Genomic DNA, 20058 nt, shown 5'->3' with positions numbered 1-20058 from the left:
AATGACAAATTAAAATCACTATATTTGTGATACTACAACTGAATAAGCTGTTCTCTTTTTTTAGGCTATTGTGATTTTGTTAATAAATCCTCTCTTCCTTTGTACTAGTATTATTCAGGTTATGGAAGAATTTATTCACCATTGAAAATGAGCTGTTGACTTAACAGACTCAAGCTTATCTGCAGGACACCTGTCCTCTCTTTCCACCTTACCCTCTGTTTCTTCCAGTGACAAATTATTTTTCAATTTTCCTATTTGTTCTTCTCTTGCTTAAGGAGAAGACTGTCCCCAGTGGATGGTTCCTATCACAATCTCTACTAGCGAAGATCCCAACCATGCCAAACTGAAAATTCTGATGGACAAGCCAGAGATGAATGTGGTTTTGAAAAATGTCAAACCAGACCAGTGGGTAAAGGTGAGTCTAGAAATGGCCTGGCCTTTTTTATCTGGCCTAAATTAATTGATTTCTCTCACTCCCTTTATGCACATTATGCCTGGCTCTAAATTCTACTTTAGTTTAGACTAGGACTTGCAAAGGCAAAAGCATTACTAAATTTTCCTGTGTGAAATATAGCGCCAATTTTCAAATAATATGGTCTAGATATCTTCAGGTATGTCAGTTAAGGAAGTGGTAGATAAGCAGATATTAAAGGATAGGATCAAAGGGGAAAAAAATAGTAGATTATGTGTAAAGTCACATTAACCAAAAGATTTGCAGTCTTGCAACTTCAAACTGCTCTATCGTTGTAATGAGATGTTAACTTCGATGATGTGTTGTCATTGTAAATGTACAGCTATAATCAAGTGCTATCAGACATATAATAATAAGTTTGTGTCCCTGAAATGTGAAATTCCTATAACTGGTGTTGGAAAACCAATTCACAAAAAGTAGCAGTTGGTTCAGGTGATTTTTCATTATCCTGTACTCTGTACCACTCACAATGAAAATATCTACTACACTTTTTTCCCAGTTATAGTTTCCTAATAGGAATTATATGTTGTCTCAGACTTCTGTGCTTTTCTAAAAAGAACCATTTCCCCCTTTGCTTTAATATACATTTATAAAATGTACTTAGTGGAATACTGTATTACCATTTGAAATTACATCTGGAAGATTATGTAGCTATATGAAATTTTTCATATAAATGAGAAAAACATACGTACGCAGTGGTTGTAATTGACTAAATAAAGGTATTATTCCTGCAGTAAAAGGTAAAGGGAATCAATAAAACAGCAGTTATATTATTGTAAGGTGATTTTAAAAAAATAGTTGCATATAAATAGTAAAATATTTATATCTTATGCTATTATTTTACCTTTAAGGCATTTTGTATATAAATATTATCAAAACTATTTTTGCCCATTGGTAAATAGCCTGTAGAGGTCATGACAGTCCATGATTACCTCACTCCACAAATCATGTGAAATTGCCTTTTTAAGTCCACATAATTCTTTAAAATCTAGGACCCGAGCATTGTTATTCTGTTGAGACTCTAGCTGAATAGATGAATGTAAAGGCTTAGTCCTCCTCAGAGATTCCACTGTCCACGCGCTCTTACATATAGTAAATATTTCCTGTAAACTTAAAACTGTCCACTGCGAGCAGATAGAAACTGGTCCATGTGACTCCCTCTCTCCCTACCATCAGCCTCAGTTTGGAGCCTGACGAGGGGCTTGATTGCTTTAAAAAAAAAAAAAAACAAGGCAACTGTTTAATTAATAATGCCTATTGGGTGTCTTTTCAGTTAAACCTGGGAACAGTTGGATTTTATCGGACTCAGTACAGCTCAGCCATGCTGGAAAGTTTATTACCAGGCATTCGTGACCTTTCTCTGCCCCCTGTGGATCGACTTGGATTACAGAATGACCTCTTCTCCTTGGTGAGCCTTTCTCAAGTAGTATGATGGATTTTGTTGATTAAAGGATTTTGTTTTTCCTGGAGTGTCCGACTGAAACATAATTAGAAGAATATGGTTCTTCCTGAAGGTTGAACACCTTTTGGGACTAGAGCAAATGACTAATTAATTAACAGGACAAGATTGAACCTATCTAATTTACCAGAAGCAACTCCCATCTCACTACTCCCAAGCCAGGTTTTACAACTAAAACTATCCTTTGTAAGGCAGAAATTCTTTTCAGTAGAAATAGGTATGAGCCTTGAAGAAATTTCTCTACTGATGTGTTTTTTTTTAATAATTAATTCAGAGTGATTTAAATTTTCTAAAATAGTGATTGTACTTTGCTGGAAACATCTAGAATTTTTTAACATTCCATTGCTACTCAAATAATAATAGCCCATTAGCTTTAGAATTATATTTGGCTTTGTTCCAGAAAGGATTTAAATCAGCAATTAGTAGTATTATCTTTATGACTCCAACATAGGTTAGATAATTTCCAGATGTCTGTGATAAAATTGTCAGATTCCTCCTAGTGTTCCTTTAAATTGGACTTGAAATTTTCCCTCCCCTCTGCAGTAACTGGTTTTGGATTCCTCCTTTGTATAAACACAGATTAGCATTGATGCACAAAACCTCACATCTGCTGATCTCATTGCTGAGAGAGACCTGTCCCAGGAGAGTGGTGTGTTTGTGCAGTTGGCTGCTGTAACAGAAGTTCTTTTTCCTAGCTCTGTTAGTTAATTCTGAAAGGACTCTGAATTTGTAGTGCCTTCCAGTTTGCCTTCCTTTAGAAAGGAGTAAAGGACAGGCTGAAGTTGACATAGTTTGCAGGTCCAGTTTTGAAAGAGCCTCTGTCAAAAACCAAAGCCCTAACTATTTTTGCATCTTTTCTGAAAGTATGAGAATTTTTAAAGTGAAAACAAAGCCAAGGCCCCAGACACTGGGTAGAAATAGGAAGTTAACAGTTTTCTTTCTTGCTTGCTTTTTTCTTCCTTCCTTCCTTCCTTCGTTCCTTTCTTTCTTTCTTTCTTTCTTTCTTTCTTTCTTTCTTTCTTTCTTTCTTTCCTTTCCTTTCCTTTCTTTTTCTTTCCCATTGAAGTATAGTTGACACACCATGTTACGTTAGTGTCAGGTGTACAACATACTGATTCCACAAGTCTATACGTTATGCTGTGCTCACCACGAGTGTAGCAACCGCCTGTCACCAAAGTGTGCTTTTTTACATGCCTCCTTTATAAATAGCAAAAAAGTAAATAAGGAATGTTGTCATGATAGGATTTTTATTCTAATAATATCCTGAATTTTATATAGTCTCATTTGCTTTAAACCAGAGATATGACTAACTAGCAATAGATAATGCTGAAAATGCATGCTTGTATTTTTTTGTTTTCGTTTTTGTTTGAAAACTAGATTAATTTATGTTTTTTCCTATCCCAGGCTCGAGCTGGAATCATTAGCACTGTAGAGGTTCTAAAAGTCATGGAGGCTTTTGTGAATGAGCCCAATTATACTGTATGGAGCGACCTGAGCTGTAACCTGGGGATTCTTTCAACTCTCTTGTCCCACACAGACTTCTATGAGGAAATCCAGGAGTTTGTGAAAGATGTCTTTTCACCTATAGGGGAGAGACTGGGCTGGGACCCCAAACCTGGAGAAGGTAATGGATGTACTGAATGGGGAAGGAATTGATGAGAAATTGATCCTTTTGTACGCAGCTGTGGTTGACAGTATCGGTAGCATCTCTGTTATCTGCTGGATGTTACCGTGTATTCAGCTCGCCAGAAATTAAATCTTAGGGCTTTTAAGTTTACTGGTGAAATGACATGGATCACAACATAAAAACAGTGGTGATTATGTGTATTCACTGCTAAATATGATTTGTAAGCAAAGCAAATGGTGGAAATAGAAATCTTTTACAGAGTTCCAAAAACCCATCTATAATCAAGAAAAACTAAAGAGAATTTTGGATTAATTTATTTATTATTACCCTAAATACTGGGCACCTTATATGTACAACTTGTAAAGATACTGAGAGACAGGACCTGAATTAAGGAAGTTACTTACTTTCTCCATGTGTTCTCTCCTCTGATTATTTCTGTAATCATATGTTTACTCTTTTTTGCTGTACTGTAAATGTTGGGCATGGTGATCTTAAGGCTATATATATAATTACTTTCTACCATCTGCAAATAACTAAAGGTGGTATTTCCTCCCGAGCAGTCTTGATCTGGGAGGGGGTCTTTTGCAATAAGAACAGCAGTAACAATTACCTAACGCTCTGTGTTTTCCCTTCATTGATTCAACAAATATTTATGCACCTAGTAAATACCAGGTACTATTCTGGGAGCTGGTGGTACAGCGGTGAAGAAAGCATTGCCCTGTGTGGCTTACGTTCTCATGGGAGACACAGCACACCATTAAATATATGATATTTTAGGTAGCAGCAGGTATCATGAAGAAAAATACAGTTAGGTGAGGTGGACAAAGAGGAGGGGGCCGGTAGCTCATCGAGAGTGGTCAGCGCAGTCGTCGCCAGTGATGAGGTGGTATGACGGGGAGCTGAGAGGCTGTCTAGAGGGAAATGGTCCGGACAGGGGGCAGCCGGTGCAGAAGGCCTGCGGCAGAGCGCGCTTGGCCTGTTGTAGTAGTAACAGTCAGGACAGAGTACGTGAGGGAGACGGAGTGGGAAGCAGCTCAGCTCCTGTAGGACCTGTGGGAGCTAGTACGGCATTTTGGACTTTCACAGTTAGTGGTGTGAGAAAGTGGCAGCGTTGAGAGTTGAAGCAGAACATGACTGGATGTACTCAGCTGTGTGAAAACCAGACTGGAGTCGGGAGGCCAGGGAAAGGAGCCGGGAGACAAATCACAAAGCTGTTTCAGTTGTCCGCTCGAGGCGCTGGTTGCAGCTCGCACTTGGAGGTGGTAAATTCTGGGTGTTTTGAAGGTAGAAGTGAACCTGTTTGGTGGTGGATTGGCTGCATGGAGTAAGAGGAGCCCCCACATTCTGGCCTGAAGACCGGAGGAGCGAAGTTGCCATCTCCAGGAATGGGGAAGACTGCCGTAGAAACAGGCTGGGGCAGAGGCAATCAAGAGTTGGGTTCGGGACACAGGAAATGTGAGGTCCTTTTAGACAGCCTGGTGGAGAGTATCGTGCCTAGAGGTCTGGGCTGAATAAATCCAGTCAGTGTGCAGATGGTATTTATAGCCATGAGACTCCATATCCATTGGCAGTCACTCCCCATTCGCTGACCACCCCCGTCCCTGGCAACCACTAATCTGCTCTCTGTCTCTATGGATTTGCCTACTCGGGACATTTCGTATCAGTGGACTTGTACCCCATGTAGTCTTTCGTGTCCCGCATTTTTCACTTAGTAGAATGTTTCCAAGGTACATCCATGTTGCATTGTACATCAGTACTGCACTCCTTTTACAGCTGAAGAACATTCTGTTGTATGGGCGTACCGCATTTTGTATATTCATCACTTGATGGGTGTTTGGATGGTTTCTACTTGAAAACAGTTGTGAATACTGCTGTGAACATGTATATACAAGTTTTTGTGAGGACATAGCGCTTTCATTTCTCTTGGGTGTATACCTAAGTGTGGCATTGCTGGATCATATGGTAACTCCGTGTTTAACCTCTAATCGCCAGGTTAACTTCCTAATCGCCAGGTTGTTTTTCAAAGTGGCCGCAACATTTTACACTCCCACCAGCAATGTATGAGGGTTCTAATTTCTCCACGTCCTTGACAGTGTTTGTTATTGTCTTTTTCAGTCATGCTTGTGGGTGTAAAGTGGCAGCTCACTGTGGTTTTGATTTGCATTTCCCTAATGACCAATGTTGAACATCTCTTTATGTGCTAACTGCACATTTGCACATCTTTGGAGTGAATAGATCCATCGGAGGTTGATCTTTTTAAATCTAAGATTTCAGTTTATTATACACAGCATATGAGTTCTGTACGTGACCTTTCTCTGAATCTTGGGTCAAGTCTGCATGATCTAAGCCTGTTCCTTTCACATACAATCCTTAGCAGTGTAATTACCTAGGTGGAGCGAACATTTAATAAATTCACATCTTTGGCATTTGTAGACAAAGTCAGCAAATTTATTTGTTTATCTAGTCTGTTTAGCACTTCATTTTACTCTTACGATGTGAATAATGTAAATCAGGTGTTCTCTCAAGTACTAAGGTAATTGATTGTGTTTGTTCAAGCTGGTAGACATAGTATAGCACAATTACAAGATAGCCAGGTGGCACATTTGTGAAAACAGGATTTTAAGCAGTTTCATGTCTCTTTTACTTCTTAATCAGGTCATCTAGATGCACTCCTGAGGGGCTTGGTTCTGGGCAAACTAGGAAAAGCAGGACATAAGGCAACGTTAGAAGAAGCCCGTCGTCGGTTTAAGGACCACGTAGAAGGGAAACAGATTCTCTCCGCTGATCTGAGGAGTCCTGTAGGTTTTCATGATAAATAACCTTGATTTCTAAGTGACTGCATCATTCTGTGTATAGTGTGGAGTGTATGTAATGGTAACCAAAAATGACCTAAGTACTGACCCACAAATCATGCCTGACTCTGATTTAATAGGTGCCATTTAGGGGGGTTTTAGCCAGCTTTTCCTTTGTTTAAAGTTCCTCAGACCACACTCTGGTACTGAAAGGTCATCGCCAGTGCACATTGCCCTGAGAGAACTGGTGTGCGCTGCCCTTACCTCATGCTGTCTGCCTAGCTGGTTTTCAGTTGTGGCCTCTAAGCTCTTTGCCACAATTTGTGTGTAACATCCACACACAGCGACTTATAAGTTTTTTTACTTGCTTTATGTCTTTTCTAACATTGGACTATTTGGAACAAGATATGTTTAATCAGATGCCTTCTTTTTTGTTCCTGTATTCTCTTGTAGGTCTATCTGACTGTTTTGAAGCATGGTGATGGCACCACCTTAGACATTATGCTAAAGGTGAGTAAATTTGGAAAGGGCTCCCATTTTCTGCTGTTGAACTTGGGTTGACACAGAGATTATGAGCTTTAGGTGGTTAAAAGTCTGCTCACAAAAGAAATATATGCAGATATGCATATTGGAGACAGGCAAATACTAAGAAACTATGGGAGGGGTGCCTGGGTGGCTCGACCCTTGATTTCAGCTCAGGTCATGATCTTAGGTCATTAGATGGAGCTCCATGTTGGGCTCTGCACTCAGCAGGGATTCTCGCTCTCCCTCGGCGCCCCCCCTCCCCCACCTCAAGCATGTGCACACACGTCTCTTTTTCTCTCTCAAAAAGAAAAGAAACCATGGGAGAAATATATAATGTCTGTTGGTGTATACTACCAGTACAATCCCGAAAGTCATCTGATTTCTTCACTTTTTTTATTCATAAGTTTATGCAACTTAAATCTAAAAATTGAAATATTCGTTTTGATTATTAACATGTCAAGTTCTTAAAATTTTTCCCTTCAGTATAAACTTACTAGGGTACTTCCCATATTAAAGAAGAGGTTTGTGTCTGTGCCTAGGGGATAGATGGTCAGGTGTCTCCAGGGTTTGAGCTATGCCGGTACCTTTTATGAATGGACAGGAAATTAATTGACCTGCCTGTAGTTTTCCCAGGGTGGTTGGCGTATAATTAAACTCTGATACTAATACTGTGAAACAAGTGCTGTCTCCAGTCCCTGTCCTTGTAGTTATCAGTCTAAGAAATAACTTGACTATTCTGGTTGCATCAGAGATGGAGGGAGCTGAATCTATTAGCATCAAATAAAATGTGCAGAATGTGCCTAAATACCCAAATTACCTGTCAGACCCATAAAGCCCATTCATTTAAAGACCCTCACTTAGGGGGAAACAAACAGAACAGGAATGGGATGTGCTTTATTACTTCCATCTTTAGTGGATTGAGATCACTTTTCTGATCTCAAGTGGATCAGAGTTGCAAATCTAATTTCTAGTATTTAGTTTTCAACAAATCCTGTTTAAATGATTAGAATAGGTTGAAAAAGTTTATACTTTAATTAAGAAACTCAAAATGTGCCACTTTAACTACTGATCTTGTACAAGAGTTTCCTTTCTAATAATATAAAATTACACTTTGGGTTTACCCTTCAATTAAATGACATTGAGGTCCTTTCTTATTCTTTTTTTTTTTTTTAATCCAGTATCTTTTTTTTTTTTAAGATTTTATTCCTTTATTTGACAGAGATAGATAGAGACAGCCAGCGAGAGAGGGAACACAAGCAGGGGGAGTGGGAGAGGAAGAAGCAGGCTCATAGCGGAGGAGCCTGATGTGGGGCTCGATCCCATAACGCCGGGACCACGCCCTGAGCCGAAGGCAGACGCTCAACCGCTGTGCCACCCAGGCGCCCCTCCTTTCTTATTCTTAATGTTCTGTGAACCTGTGCATTATAAATCACGTATTTTTTTGCATATGAAATCAGGTATTTGTGGGTTTTGTCTTTTCCATAAAAGTATAGAACAAAATAGGGGTTCTGGAATTCTCATGACAGATAACCTTGACATTTTCATGTCCTGGCATACACTAGTACTAGTATGTATAGTTAATAAGTGTTTGCATCTTTTAACGCAAGGGAGCTGAATGTAATTCTGCTTTACTATAAGGACAGCACTAATGAAGGCCAAATTAGGTTTCTTCAAGGAACCAGTTGATGGGAGATGAGGAAGATTGTTTTCTGTTGGCAATTTGGGAATAATGAGGCAGGATTAAAAAAAAAATACTTTTAGTCCAAAGTGTATTTAGAATGTGGTGTTATGGTGCCATCTAGTGGACTAGTGTAATAGGTTCTCCTTGGGGAAAACAATGCTTCCTGAAAGCCAGCGTTCATACCTTGAGTATTGGAGCTGAAAAGGACCTTAGAAATTATCTTTCCACCCCACTCATTTTACAGGTGGGGAAACTGAGATCCAGAGAGTCTAAGGACTTAGTCAAAATCACACAGCTAGTTAGAGGCAAAACTGGGACTAGAACCCAGGTCTCCTGACTTCCTATTTATTTTACCACACTGCTGCTCAAAAGGGTCCAAAGGAAAGGAAGAGGAAACTGGGACCTGTGCTGGGGTCTGCAGACACTGGTCAGTGTAGAATCTTCAGTGGGAGAGAAGATCAACAGAGACTATAGATTAAGTTGACTTGGAGAGGTATCTCATATAACTTTGTAATTCTCACTTTTTTTTTAATGTTTTTTTATTATATTATGTTAGTCACCATACAGTACATCCCAGGTTTTTGATGTAAAGTTCGATAATTCATTAGTTGCGTATAACACCCAGTGTACCATGCAATACGTGCCCTCCTTACTACCCATCACCAGTCTATCCCATTCCCACACCCCCTCCCCTCTGAAGCCCTCGGTTTGTTTCTCAGAGTCCATAGTCTCCAAGATCTACAAAGAACTTCTCAAACTCAATACGTGAGAAACAAATAAATCATAAAATGGGCATAAGATATGAACAGACACTTTTCCAATGATGACATACAAATGGCTAACAGACACATGAAAAAATGTTCAAAATCATTAGCCATCAGGGAAATTCAAATCAAAACCACACTAAGATACCACCTTACGCCAGTTAGAATGGCAAAGATAGACAAGGCAAGAAACAACAATTGTTGGAGAGGATGTGGAGAAAGGGGATCCCTCCTACATTGTTGGTGGGAATGCAAGTTGGTACAGCCACTCTGGAAAACAGTGTGGAGGTCCCTTAAAAAGTTAAAAATTGAACTACCCTATGACCCAGCCATTGCACTACTGGGTGTTTACCCCAAAGATACAGACGTAGTAAAGAGAAGGGCCATATGCACCCCAATGTTCATAGCTGCATTGTCCACAATAGCCAAATCATGGAAGGAGCCGAGATGCCCTTCAACAGATGACTGGATTAAGAAGCTGTGGTCCATATATACAATGGAATATTACTCAGCTATCAGAAAGAACGAATTCTCAACATTTGCTGCAACATGGACGGCACTGGAGGAGATAATGCTAAGTGAAATAAGTCAAGCAGAGAAAGACAATTATCATATGATTTCTCTCATCTATGGAACATAAGAACTAGGAAGATCGGTAGGGGAAGAAAGGGATAAAGAAAGGGGGGTAATCAGAAGGGGGAATGAAGCATGTAATTCTCACCTTTTTAAATGTATAATAATGTTTTGCTTCTGATGATTAAAAAAAGACTTGGTATATTCACTATGGAAGATTTAGAGACTACAAAAGTATAAAGAAAATAAAACTTACCTGTAATTCAATAATTTTTAAAAGATCACAAAAAAACAGGTATAAGATGATCTTATTTCCAATTTGAAAATGTACATACCATAATAATTTAATTTTTTCTCTTTCTTTTCCCTAAAGATTTTATTCATTTATTTGAGAGAGAGAAAGAACATGAGTGGGGGTGAGGGGCAGAGGGAGAGGGAGAAGCAGACTTCCCACTGAGCAGAGAGCCCGACTGATTGAGCCACCCAGGGACCCCAATAATTTAATTTTTTCTTTATGCTTCTCTATTTTCCTGATTTTCTGCATTCAGCATGTGCTGATTTTTCAGTTGAAAAATGTGATAATACAGAATCCCAGTGATCAGAGACTCATGAATTAATGTTAGCATTTATTTTTTACTATTAGAAATTAAACTGATGACCTTCAATGGTATTAGCGATGATTGGTTTGTTCCTCTAACATAGAACATTAGTCAGACATCATACCCCTCAGATCTTGATGTTAAACTGCTCAGAACTGATGACAAGCCATTGACACAGTTCACACTTACACTAGTGACTTCCCATAATGGCATGTGATAAATGTAGTGCCCGAACATCTTGAGAAGTATCATCTTTTGTTAACGTCGCACCCTGCAATCTCAGCCAGCGAGACTGTAGAGCAAAAGCTTGGGGGAGAAGCTCACACAAGCATATGCATAACTTCTAGGGGAGAGTTAACTATCTCTGTCTTTGTTTTTTCACTGTAGCTTCACAAACAAGCAGATATGCAGGAAGAGAAAAACCGAATTGAAAGGGTCCTTGGGGCTACTCTTTCACCTGAATTGATTCAAAAAGTCCTCACGTTTGCACTTTCGGTAAGTTACAACGAAAACTGCATGTAGAGGGAGCTGTAACCCACTGATCTGTGGCGGGATTCTTGGACTCAGTATCGTCTTGATCTGCTTTAACCCTGAACTAAGGCTTCCTCTTAGTCTGGGGGAAATGGAGTGGGCATTTGCTACTGACCCGTACATCTCCCTCTGATGGTGAGAATCAATGTAGTTGGAAGCAGAAATAAACTGGAAAACCTACTTATCCCTCTACCTGCCTTCTGTCTGTCCCTTTCTTTACCGTGTAGGAACCCAAGCAGCCTGTTCCCACTTGTCTCAGTGTCTCACTCGCAGTTCGGCTCCTCTTTAGGTTAAACATTCTCCTCTTTGCTGGAAGCTTCTGGTGCCAGTTATTCCTAAAACATGGAGTGAGGGTCTTCAGTGTGATTACCTGAGTACCAACTAAAAATCAAAAGCGTAGATCTTTAGTTCTCTTTCTATTTTTAGGAAGAGGTACGTCCACAGGACACTGTATCAGTAATTGGTGGAGTGGCTGGAGGCAGCAAGCATGGAAGGAAGGCTGCTTGGAAGTTTATAAAAGACAACTGGGAAGAACTTTATAATCGATACCAGGGAGGATTCTTAATATCCAGACTAATAAAGGTATGTGAAGATTTTTATTTTGAGTACCTTGTTAATGATGGGTGTTATTTGGAGACGTCCATGGTTCACTAGGCCTATAGACTCTGGTCTTTGCGCTTTAATAAGAGTTTCTTAAAAAAAGAAGAAAGAGTTCCTTTAATAGTTACTAGCTTTATTAAAGGTCTTGTCCATCACACATCCTATACCCTCTAGAATATTCTGTAGTTGGGAGAGAATAGAATGATTCGTTTATAGGATAAATGGAATTTTGTTCCTGGCCTCTTTTAGTTGCATTTACTGTTTAAACTGTTGTTTTTTCAGCTATCAGTTGAGGGATTTGCAGTTGATAAAATGGCTGGAGAGGTGAAGGTAAGCAAAGTGCTGTTTACTTTTTACTTTTCAAGCTAGTAAGTAAAAACACTAATGAGCCAAATTGTGATCATACAGTGTTGGGATAATGCTGTATTTATCCTTGTTTTTGCTTAGAAAAAGATAGCTTGGGTTGTGTCTTTAATGCTTGAAGAATTTGGGGTTGGAATCATCTTTGAGGGCACTGAAATATGGTTGAAAGAACGTGGAACTTGAAATCAGTCAATCTGAGTAGAAATCCATGCCCTGCCCTGTTGAGCTATGTGACTTCAAGCAAGTGTTTAACCCCCATGAGTTCTCTCTATCTCATCGTCCATAAAATGAAATAAGACTATTATTTAGAGAAACATAGTGGGACTGGAAAGGAGTAGTAGGTCCTTGATAATGGTTCTTTTTTTCCTAATAACCTTCATAGGTCTGTCATATGCACAGGGAGACAAGATGGCTATGTAGGGACTCTCCTCTTAGCCTTTACAGAGCATAATAATCAGTTAAGCGGTAAAGTTCAGCATTTGAGGAGGAATCTGCACTGATTAGGAAAATCTTAACTTGAAGCCTTCCATTGCACTTAACTGTGAAGTACTTTCGAATTGTTATTTCCACCTTCATCTTCTTGAAGGCAATGGAGTCATGAGGTGTAAATTTGGAAGTTCTGAGAGGTATAGTGTTGTTTCATTCACTCCACAAACCATTGTTAGGAATAAGATTTTAAGATTTCTGGTCTTGAGAAAACAGTGGAAGACTTGATCTGTGCCTTCATTTAGTTTGCATTGTATATTGTGCAGACCGTTCCTTTATCGTAAAGGATGTAAGTGCTCCAAAGGAGAAGTACATATACTGGGTTTGGAGGGGAAGGGCAGTGAGTGGCGGAGCTGAGGCTGGTAAGATAGGTAGAGGCCAGACTGTGGAGGGCCTTGTAGGCTGTGTGAAGATTTTCCTAAGAATGGAAAGCCCTTGAATTGCTTATAAACAGAGTGAGTTGATGTGATTTGTTTGATAAAAATTTCAGTCTGGCTGCAGTGTGGAGAATAATATGGAATGGGGGGAAGAGAAGATGTTGGGACGCTAACTCTCCAAGCAAGGATGATAGAGTAGCTTGGGAGAGATGGAGTAATGGAATTCAGGGGGCTTGATTTTGTGAATCTTTAGTTCAGCAAATATTTACTGAGTGGCTTCTCTGTGTTGTGAACCTGGCAGAGGAAGAAGGAAGAGTTGAGGATAATTCCCAGGTTTCTTATATGGAAATGGTAGTATATTTGTTGAGATGGAATGAGGACAAGTCCTGTATCTTACTCAGGCCCTAAGGAGCTTTGGAGCAGGAGCCATTGTCATCTATGTAAACAAAATAAGGTTATTGATTTCTAAAAGTTCTAGACTTAATCTGTTGAATTAATCATTCTCTCTTTTACACCTGTGATGACTAGTTCAAAGTAAAGACCCCCATCCTTTTGCTGGTTGGTACTTAAGAGGTGCTTTGTTTTCATTTTTTAAAAAGATCTTATTTATTTCAGAGAAAGAGTGAGTGAAAGTGAGAGAGAGTGGGGGGAGGGGCAGAGGGAGAGAGAGAATCTCAAGCAGACTCTCCACTGAGCCTGCAGCCTGACGAGGGGCTTGATCCCAGGACCCCGAAATTGTGACCTGAGCTGAAGTCAAGAGTCGAATGCTTAATCGACTGAGCCACCCAGGTGCCCCAAGAGTTGCTTTGTTTTCTGTGAAACTTGGTATACTTCATTAGAAAATAGTTTATTGCATCTTTAGTCAATAAGCTTTGTAATAAATTATAATAAACTCAGAAATAGTCTTGTATGAAAAATGTGAGTCTGTGGAGCAGTAATCGAAACGATGCAGTTTTATCATCCTTCTCAAATTAATCTGTATTAGAAGCAGCCAAATGGGGGCGCCTGGGTAGCGCAGTCATTAGGCTGCTGCCTTCAGCTCAGGGCGTGATCCTGGCATTCCGGGATCCAGTCCCACATCAGGCTCCTCTGCTGGGAGCCTACTTCTTCCTTTCCCACTCCCCTGCTGTGTTCCCTCTCTCTCTGGCTGTCTCTCTGTCACATAAATAAATAAAATCTTTAAAAAAAAAAAAAGCAGCCAAATGTGTTTTGAGTCCTTAAGGACTCTGCGTGCCAACTATTATGTTAAGTTTATATGGATTTCTCTTTAATCTTCTGGAGTAAATATTTTCTCATAAATGAGAAAACAGAAGAGTTAATTTAACTAAAAGTCATAGGCTATACATGACCAAGCCTAGATTTGAGTCCCAAGCCTAATTCCAAAGCGTACACTAACCGCTAGATGATGGATCTAAAAGAAAGGCCATAGGTTCTCTTTATTAACTTGCGATTCGATTTTAAGCATATATTTGGAGAAGAATTCCTATATGCAAGTTCAAGGAGCTGCTTGTTTTCTTTTAGTCTGGGAGTGGCAGTGGTAAATTTTCATGATTGAAGCTTTTGAATCCTTTACAGAACAGTGGGTATTTTTTCATGACCTGGGATATTATTACCTTCTTACTATCACTAGTAATGATCCTACATTCTGTGTTGATACCAGGCTTTCTTCGAGAGTCATCCGGCTCCTTCAGCTGAGCGCACCATCCAGCAGTGTTGTGAAAATATCCTGCTGAATGCTGCTTGGCTAAAGCGAGATGCTGAGAGCATTCACCAGTACCTCCTTCAGCGAAAGGCCTCCCCACCTACCGCGTGAGCCCTGAGCGCGCTGCCGTTCTGCTGCTTGGCTGCGGGGGGGCGGGGGGGGGGATAAGGTGGGGCTACCGAACAGCTGATTCACATGCCGAGAATTTGGAGTCTTCTTTCAAACCAGTGGGGGTTGGACAATGAATGTAGTTAACTGGTTCCTGCTCACACTCCAGAATTAAATTCTATTGAAAAAAGGAAAATCAGCAATTCAGCAAAAAAATAAAAATAAAAATAAAAAATAAAAATGTAAATATGATAGTAATAAAATAGAGCATAACGAAACTGTGAAACTTCCTGAAGCCTTGTCAGTGGTTAAAAGTATTTAACACTCTCCTGTTAATGACAGATGTTCTGTTTTTATAACCTACCAAAAGAAAACTAGAGGCTTCTGGGTGAAGAAGATTTTTTGTGAAGTGGGTTCTGCAAGCAGCCTACAAGCCAAGGGTAGTGTCCATTGCTGGGAATGGTTAAACATGAAAGGCTGATAGCTGGTATAACATAGATCTGTGCATAATTCCAAGTGTTTTTTGGTTTTTTGGGTTTGTTGGGGTGTTTTGTTTTGGGTTGGTTTTGTTTTGTTTTTTTTTTTGGTTTTTTTTGTTTTGGCATGGGGATTGATCAGGAGGATATATTTTCCTGCATAACTCAATCTGAACCAAGGATCATAATTTTCCTCCATGCCATCCCTTCCGTGTGACCCCCCTGGCCAAAAGAAAAAAAAAAAAGGTTAAAAAAACCCAAATCTATCCTGGTCTGGGTTTTTTCTTCCTCTTATTTCCACCCCCAGCCCCCACCCCCGGTGTCCTTCTTAGAGATAAAGAAATAATAAGGAAACATCTTTTATAGCCACATTAAATAAGAGAAACTGATAAACATTATTTTTTCTTTCTTTTTTAAGATAACTTTTAAGAGCCCTGAGCTGCATATAGGTGAGACATAGAAATGAAAGGGTTTTCAGCCAGGCCGTCCCGAAGCAGTTACTCTGCTAAAAAAAACAAACAAACAAGGCCAACAGTTAAACCTCTTCATGACAGTATCAGCACTGGCCTCTCCCGATTCACTGTGGACGTGGAAGAAGTCAGTGGCCGCCACTGCGGGGGGCCGTGTATTAGTGGTGACTGGGTAGAACAGCAAAGACCATAAGCCTGTGTGTGCCACTCTTTGCTTTAACAGTGTGTCCTACTAACAAGCCCCACCTACCTGATCCAGTGAGTTTTAACTGTACACCTCATTGCTTTCCTCTGCCCCTACCTTTCTTCCTTTTCTTTCTTTTTCCTCTTCCTTTTATTTTTCCTTTTTAAAAATATTTGTTTTGTGTTATTAACAGGAATTTCATATTTGGTGTGGCTTAACTGTATTTCAGAAGGTCATCAGATTGTGAGACTGCTTCCTTGAAACATTTTTGTGCTATTGTTTTAAAAAAATAATAATTAAAAAACAGTTGGCGTTAATAAAAATGTCAATGTGAAATTGATGTCCTGATTTCTTTTATTCTCTTTCACAAGAAACTATAAATTTTCCTGTCATTCATTAGGATTATAAGAAGTTTTACGACCATAGGATTTTTTGAGTCTAAGAAAATCCAGTTTCTGAATTCCTTTTTTTTTTTTTTTAAACATTGTATTTATTTATTTGACAGAGGGAGAGAGCACAGGTTGGGGGAGGGGGAGAGGAAGTAGGAGGTTCCCCGCTGAGCAGGGAGCCCGATGCGGGGCTCGATCCCAGGACCCTGAGATCATGACCTGAGCTGAAGGCAGACGCTTAACTGACTGAGCCACCTAGGTGCCCCAGTTTCTGAATTCCTTAATGAATAATACCTAAACAGAAAAATCCCAAGATTCCTTCTAAATTCGTTCTCGATGCTCAGAAATCTCATAGAGATCATTTGAGTTAGCATTTGGGAGTTAACTTGAGACTTACCAGTTTCCATTTATTGAGGCTTTCCTGTCCAGGGGCCACACTGACGGCTGCGTTGGAGGCCATCTAGGCATGTGTTAAGGCACCAGCAAAGCAGGGACACCAGAAAGTCTGAGAAAAGAAATCTGCTTTATTAAAGAATGCAAGGGCACCTGGCTGGCTCAGTCAGTAGATCATGTGACTCTTGATCTCTAGGTCGTGAGTTCAAGCCCCGTGTTGGATGTGGAGCCTATTTAAAATTAAAAAAAAAAAAATAACTCAGAAGTTTATAATTAGAAGTTCTAAAGAGAAGGTATTTCAGTTTCAGCATACATGCAAGTTTTGTGTTTAACAGTTTAGTAGTTTGAATTTTGCTGGGGCGGAAGTGGTGCAGGAGATCTTCTGTGTCCCCTCCAGAGCTGCTCTCCATCCTGTTCTGTGCACCAGGAGGGGTTGGCCCATATGGACTGCATTAACAGGCTCCTTTGCCCTCTGACGTTAGGCTGTGTTGATCCAATTAGTGACACCTTATTTCCCAGGCTTCCTCATCCCCAGGTCACAGGGCTTGTCTGTGTCCCTTTACCAAAGACCGTGGCTGCTATTAAGCAGCCCTTTCAAGCTTCTAGCTCCTTCACTTTGCCCTTTCAAATCTAGGGATAGAAAGAACTATTCCCTTACTAGCTCTGGATTACTCCATTATTCCTTGTTGGTTCCCTTGAACTTTGCCCATGTCTTTGTAAACAGTCCCTTTATTAAACCTTCTTCCAGTTACCCAGTTCAAGTGTGTTCTCTGTTTTCTACTAATATCTTGACTGACTCTGGCACTGGAGTCCTGATGATTTGAGTCTCTGAAGGTCTTAATTCAGCCTTTTCGGTGTCAGATGTTTTACTTTATTGTCTGTCTTCTAAGTAGCTCCCTATCGGGTAATAGACTCATTTTACAGGTGAGAAGCAGGCTCAAAAACATAAGGGGAAGTAGTTCTACAACGAGTAATTTAGAATCAGTGGTCAGCCCGAGCTCACCGGCCTCTAAAACCCATGCTCTTCTTACTAATTGTCACGTCTCCACAGTTAGAAGTCAGGCTGGATCCATGCAACACTTAAATATATTGAATGATTTTCCTTTAACCCTAAGACTTAGTGGAAATCAGAAAGTTGGAAAAGAAGAGAAATGTGGGGCACCTGTCTGGTTCAGTCAGTAGAGCATGTGACTCTTGATCTCAGGGTCTCAAGCTCCTCGTAGAGCTTACTTTAAAAAAAGAGAAAGTATTCGCAAAAAAAAAAAAAAAAAAAGGGGGGGGNAGTGGGTTGATACTATTATTTTTAATTAATGGGAAGCAGTAAAGCTTTTTGGAATAGTACATGGTGGTGGGTGAATTCTTAAACTTCCAGTTTCTAAGGATGGGTTTCAGGATGCAAGGAACCCCTTGAAATGTTTTGTAAAGAAAGTGTCTCTGTAGTATGCAAGCTAGAGGGTATGAGAGGAGTTCTGTAGCTTTCAAAGAGTTCTGTTGGTTCTATTACCCAAACAGGTCCTAGAGTGTTATCAGAAAGGCTTGGAGCCACATGTGTAGGGTAAGTGATTATTTTTCTTAGCAAGGCAGAAAACAAAACAAGCTTTTGATCATCTATTTATAGCACTGAATCTATACTTACAGACAGCATCATTTTTGACTGAATAATAACTTACTTGGTAAGAACTGAATCTCCTCTTACTACATTAAGTTTCAGGCTCTTACTACATGGTTTTAGGCTCTCAGCATTGTTGTCGTTTAATTTTTCATAAGACTGTCTTCTCTTTTGTGATAATACAAAAACTCACCCAAGGTGGACCGTACCTTCTTGACCCGCCCCCAGTAGACGCAGACCGGTCAAGGTGTTTGGTTTCAAACACAAGCACAAGAGATGGGAGACCCCCATGTTAATAAAACATGAGGCCAAACAACTGCTTTCCCTCGGAAACCGAATGAGAGGATTGCTTGTTCCACTCGTACATGCGACGGCAAGTGTGATCGATGGCGGGGTCAGAGGAAGGAGAATCGACTGGGCTGTTAGGGGCACTTTGTAAAAAGGTCTGGTTGCCCCTCTGTTGCTGGCATCCGGCAGCTGTAGCCTTCACCATTGACCTTCTGGTTCCACACTGGGCTAGAATTAGCAACAGAGGAGAAACATAGCTTGCTATTCATCTATGCTTTCCCAGGGAAGTGGCTGGCAGCTGACGGCAGACATGCTGTATACCAATTAAGATGACTATGAGGAAGAAAAAATAAATCTTGAAAAAGAAAAAAATTTAAATCTTGCCATAGTTTGACTGACCGTACTAGCATAGTCCTCTGAGTCACCTGCCTCCCCCTCCACCCCCAACCAACTTTAACCTTTATCATTAATTTGACAAACTGTGCAGGTGTATTACATTATACTGCAATTTCAGCCCACTCTATCATCTGATCATCTACTTTGTATTATATATACTAATTTTATGGATATTATCAGTGTTATCTCTACTATTTAGAAGTCTAAGAAGTTAAGAAGAAGAAGAAAACTAAATATTGAATGGCTAATGATTTAATAGAAGTCTCAAGAACACAGAATGCAAGATAATGAAGGGGAGATGGAGGAACAGTTTATAAGAAAAAGTATAAAACATTTAAAATAGTTGACATGAATGAGGGTGGATGAGATGATTGTTGCTTTCTTTTTCATGATTTTTTTTAAAGATTTTATTTATTGATTTGAAAGAGGGAGAGGGAGAAGCAGGCTCCCTGGGGCTCCATCCCAGGACCTCAGCCGAAGGCAGACGCTTAACCAGCTGAGCCACCCAGGCACCCTGTAAGACTGATTTTAGAGAAAGCACGAGTGGGAGGGGCAGAGGGAGAGGGAGAGAGTTTCTCAAGCAGACTCCAAGCTGAGTGCAGAGGCTGATGCAAAGAGTTGGATCCTTAACTGACTGAGCCACCCAGGTGCCCCAATTGTTGTTTCTTAATAGGTCAGTTCCCTCTTCTAGGAATAGAGCACTTGAAAGGGGAACATAAAGGGGCGTGGTAGGATGAAGTCAATGCCGCGGCCTTGAAGAGTGTAAAGAAGTACCTTCTCTCATTTGGTTCTTTTTCTTTTTTTTCTACCCCCTTCTCCACCCTTTGGGGTTTCCAGCAACTGCCAATCTGTTCTCTATATCAGTGAGCTTGGGTTTTTTGTTGTTATTTTTTTAAGATTTCACAGTTAAGAGAAATCACTCAGTATTTGTCTTTCTCAATCTGGTGTATTTCACTTAGCATAATGCCCTTGAGGTCCATCCATGTTGTCACAAATGGTGAGATTTCGTTCTTTTTTATGGCTGAGTAATATTCTAGTGTGTGTGTGTGTGTGTGTGTGTGTGTGTGTGTGTGTGTATGTGTATGCTACAATTTCCTTATTCATCCAGCCATTGATGGACACAGGCTGTTTCCATATCTTGGTTATTGTAAATAATGCTGCAGTGAACACAGGGGTGCGTATATCTTGAGTTAG

At 40.1% G+C, this 20058-nt stretch overlaps 1 protein-coding gene across 1 annotated transcript in view; it reads left to right on the top strand.

Annotated features, from left to right (window-relative positions):
- Positions 1 to 16125, top strand: part of NPEPPS (aminopeptidase puromycin sensitive) — an 81495-nt gene extending 65370 nt beyond the window's left edge. The window contains exons 14-22 of the mRNA XM_034639933.1: positions 276 to 415; positions 1746 to 1880; positions 3336 to 3555; positions 6214 to 6356; positions 6804 to 6860; positions 10880 to 10987; positions 11450 to 11605; positions 11906 to 11953; positions 14510 to 16125. Coding sequence (XP_034495824.1) covers positions 276 to 415; positions 1746 to 1880; positions 3336 to 3555; positions 6214 to 6356; positions 6804 to 6860; positions 10880 to 10987; positions 11450 to 11605; positions 11906 to 11953; positions 14510 to 14662 — 1160 coding nt within the window. The 3' untranslated portion in view covers positions 14663 to 16125. The remainder of the gene's footprint in view (positions 1 to 275; positions 416 to 1745; positions 1881 to 3335; positions 3556 to 6213; positions 6357 to 6803; positions 6861 to 10879; positions 10988 to 11449; positions 11606 to 11905; positions 11954 to 14509) is intronic.
- The last annotated feature ends 3933 nt before the right edge of the window (positions 16126 to 20058 follow it).

The sequence above is a fragment of the Ailuropoda melanoleuca genome, chromosome 13 (genome assembly GCF_002007445.2).
Source record: "Ailuropoda melanoleuca isolate Jingjing chromosome 13, ASM200744v2, whole genome shotgun sequence".
Taxonomy (NCBI): domain Eukaryota; kingdom Metazoa; phylum Chordata; class Mammalia; order Carnivora; family Ursidae; genus Ailuropoda; species Ailuropoda melanoleuca.
Note: the sequence above shows the minus strand (reverse complement) of the source record. Positions and strands in the feature narration are given on the sequence as shown.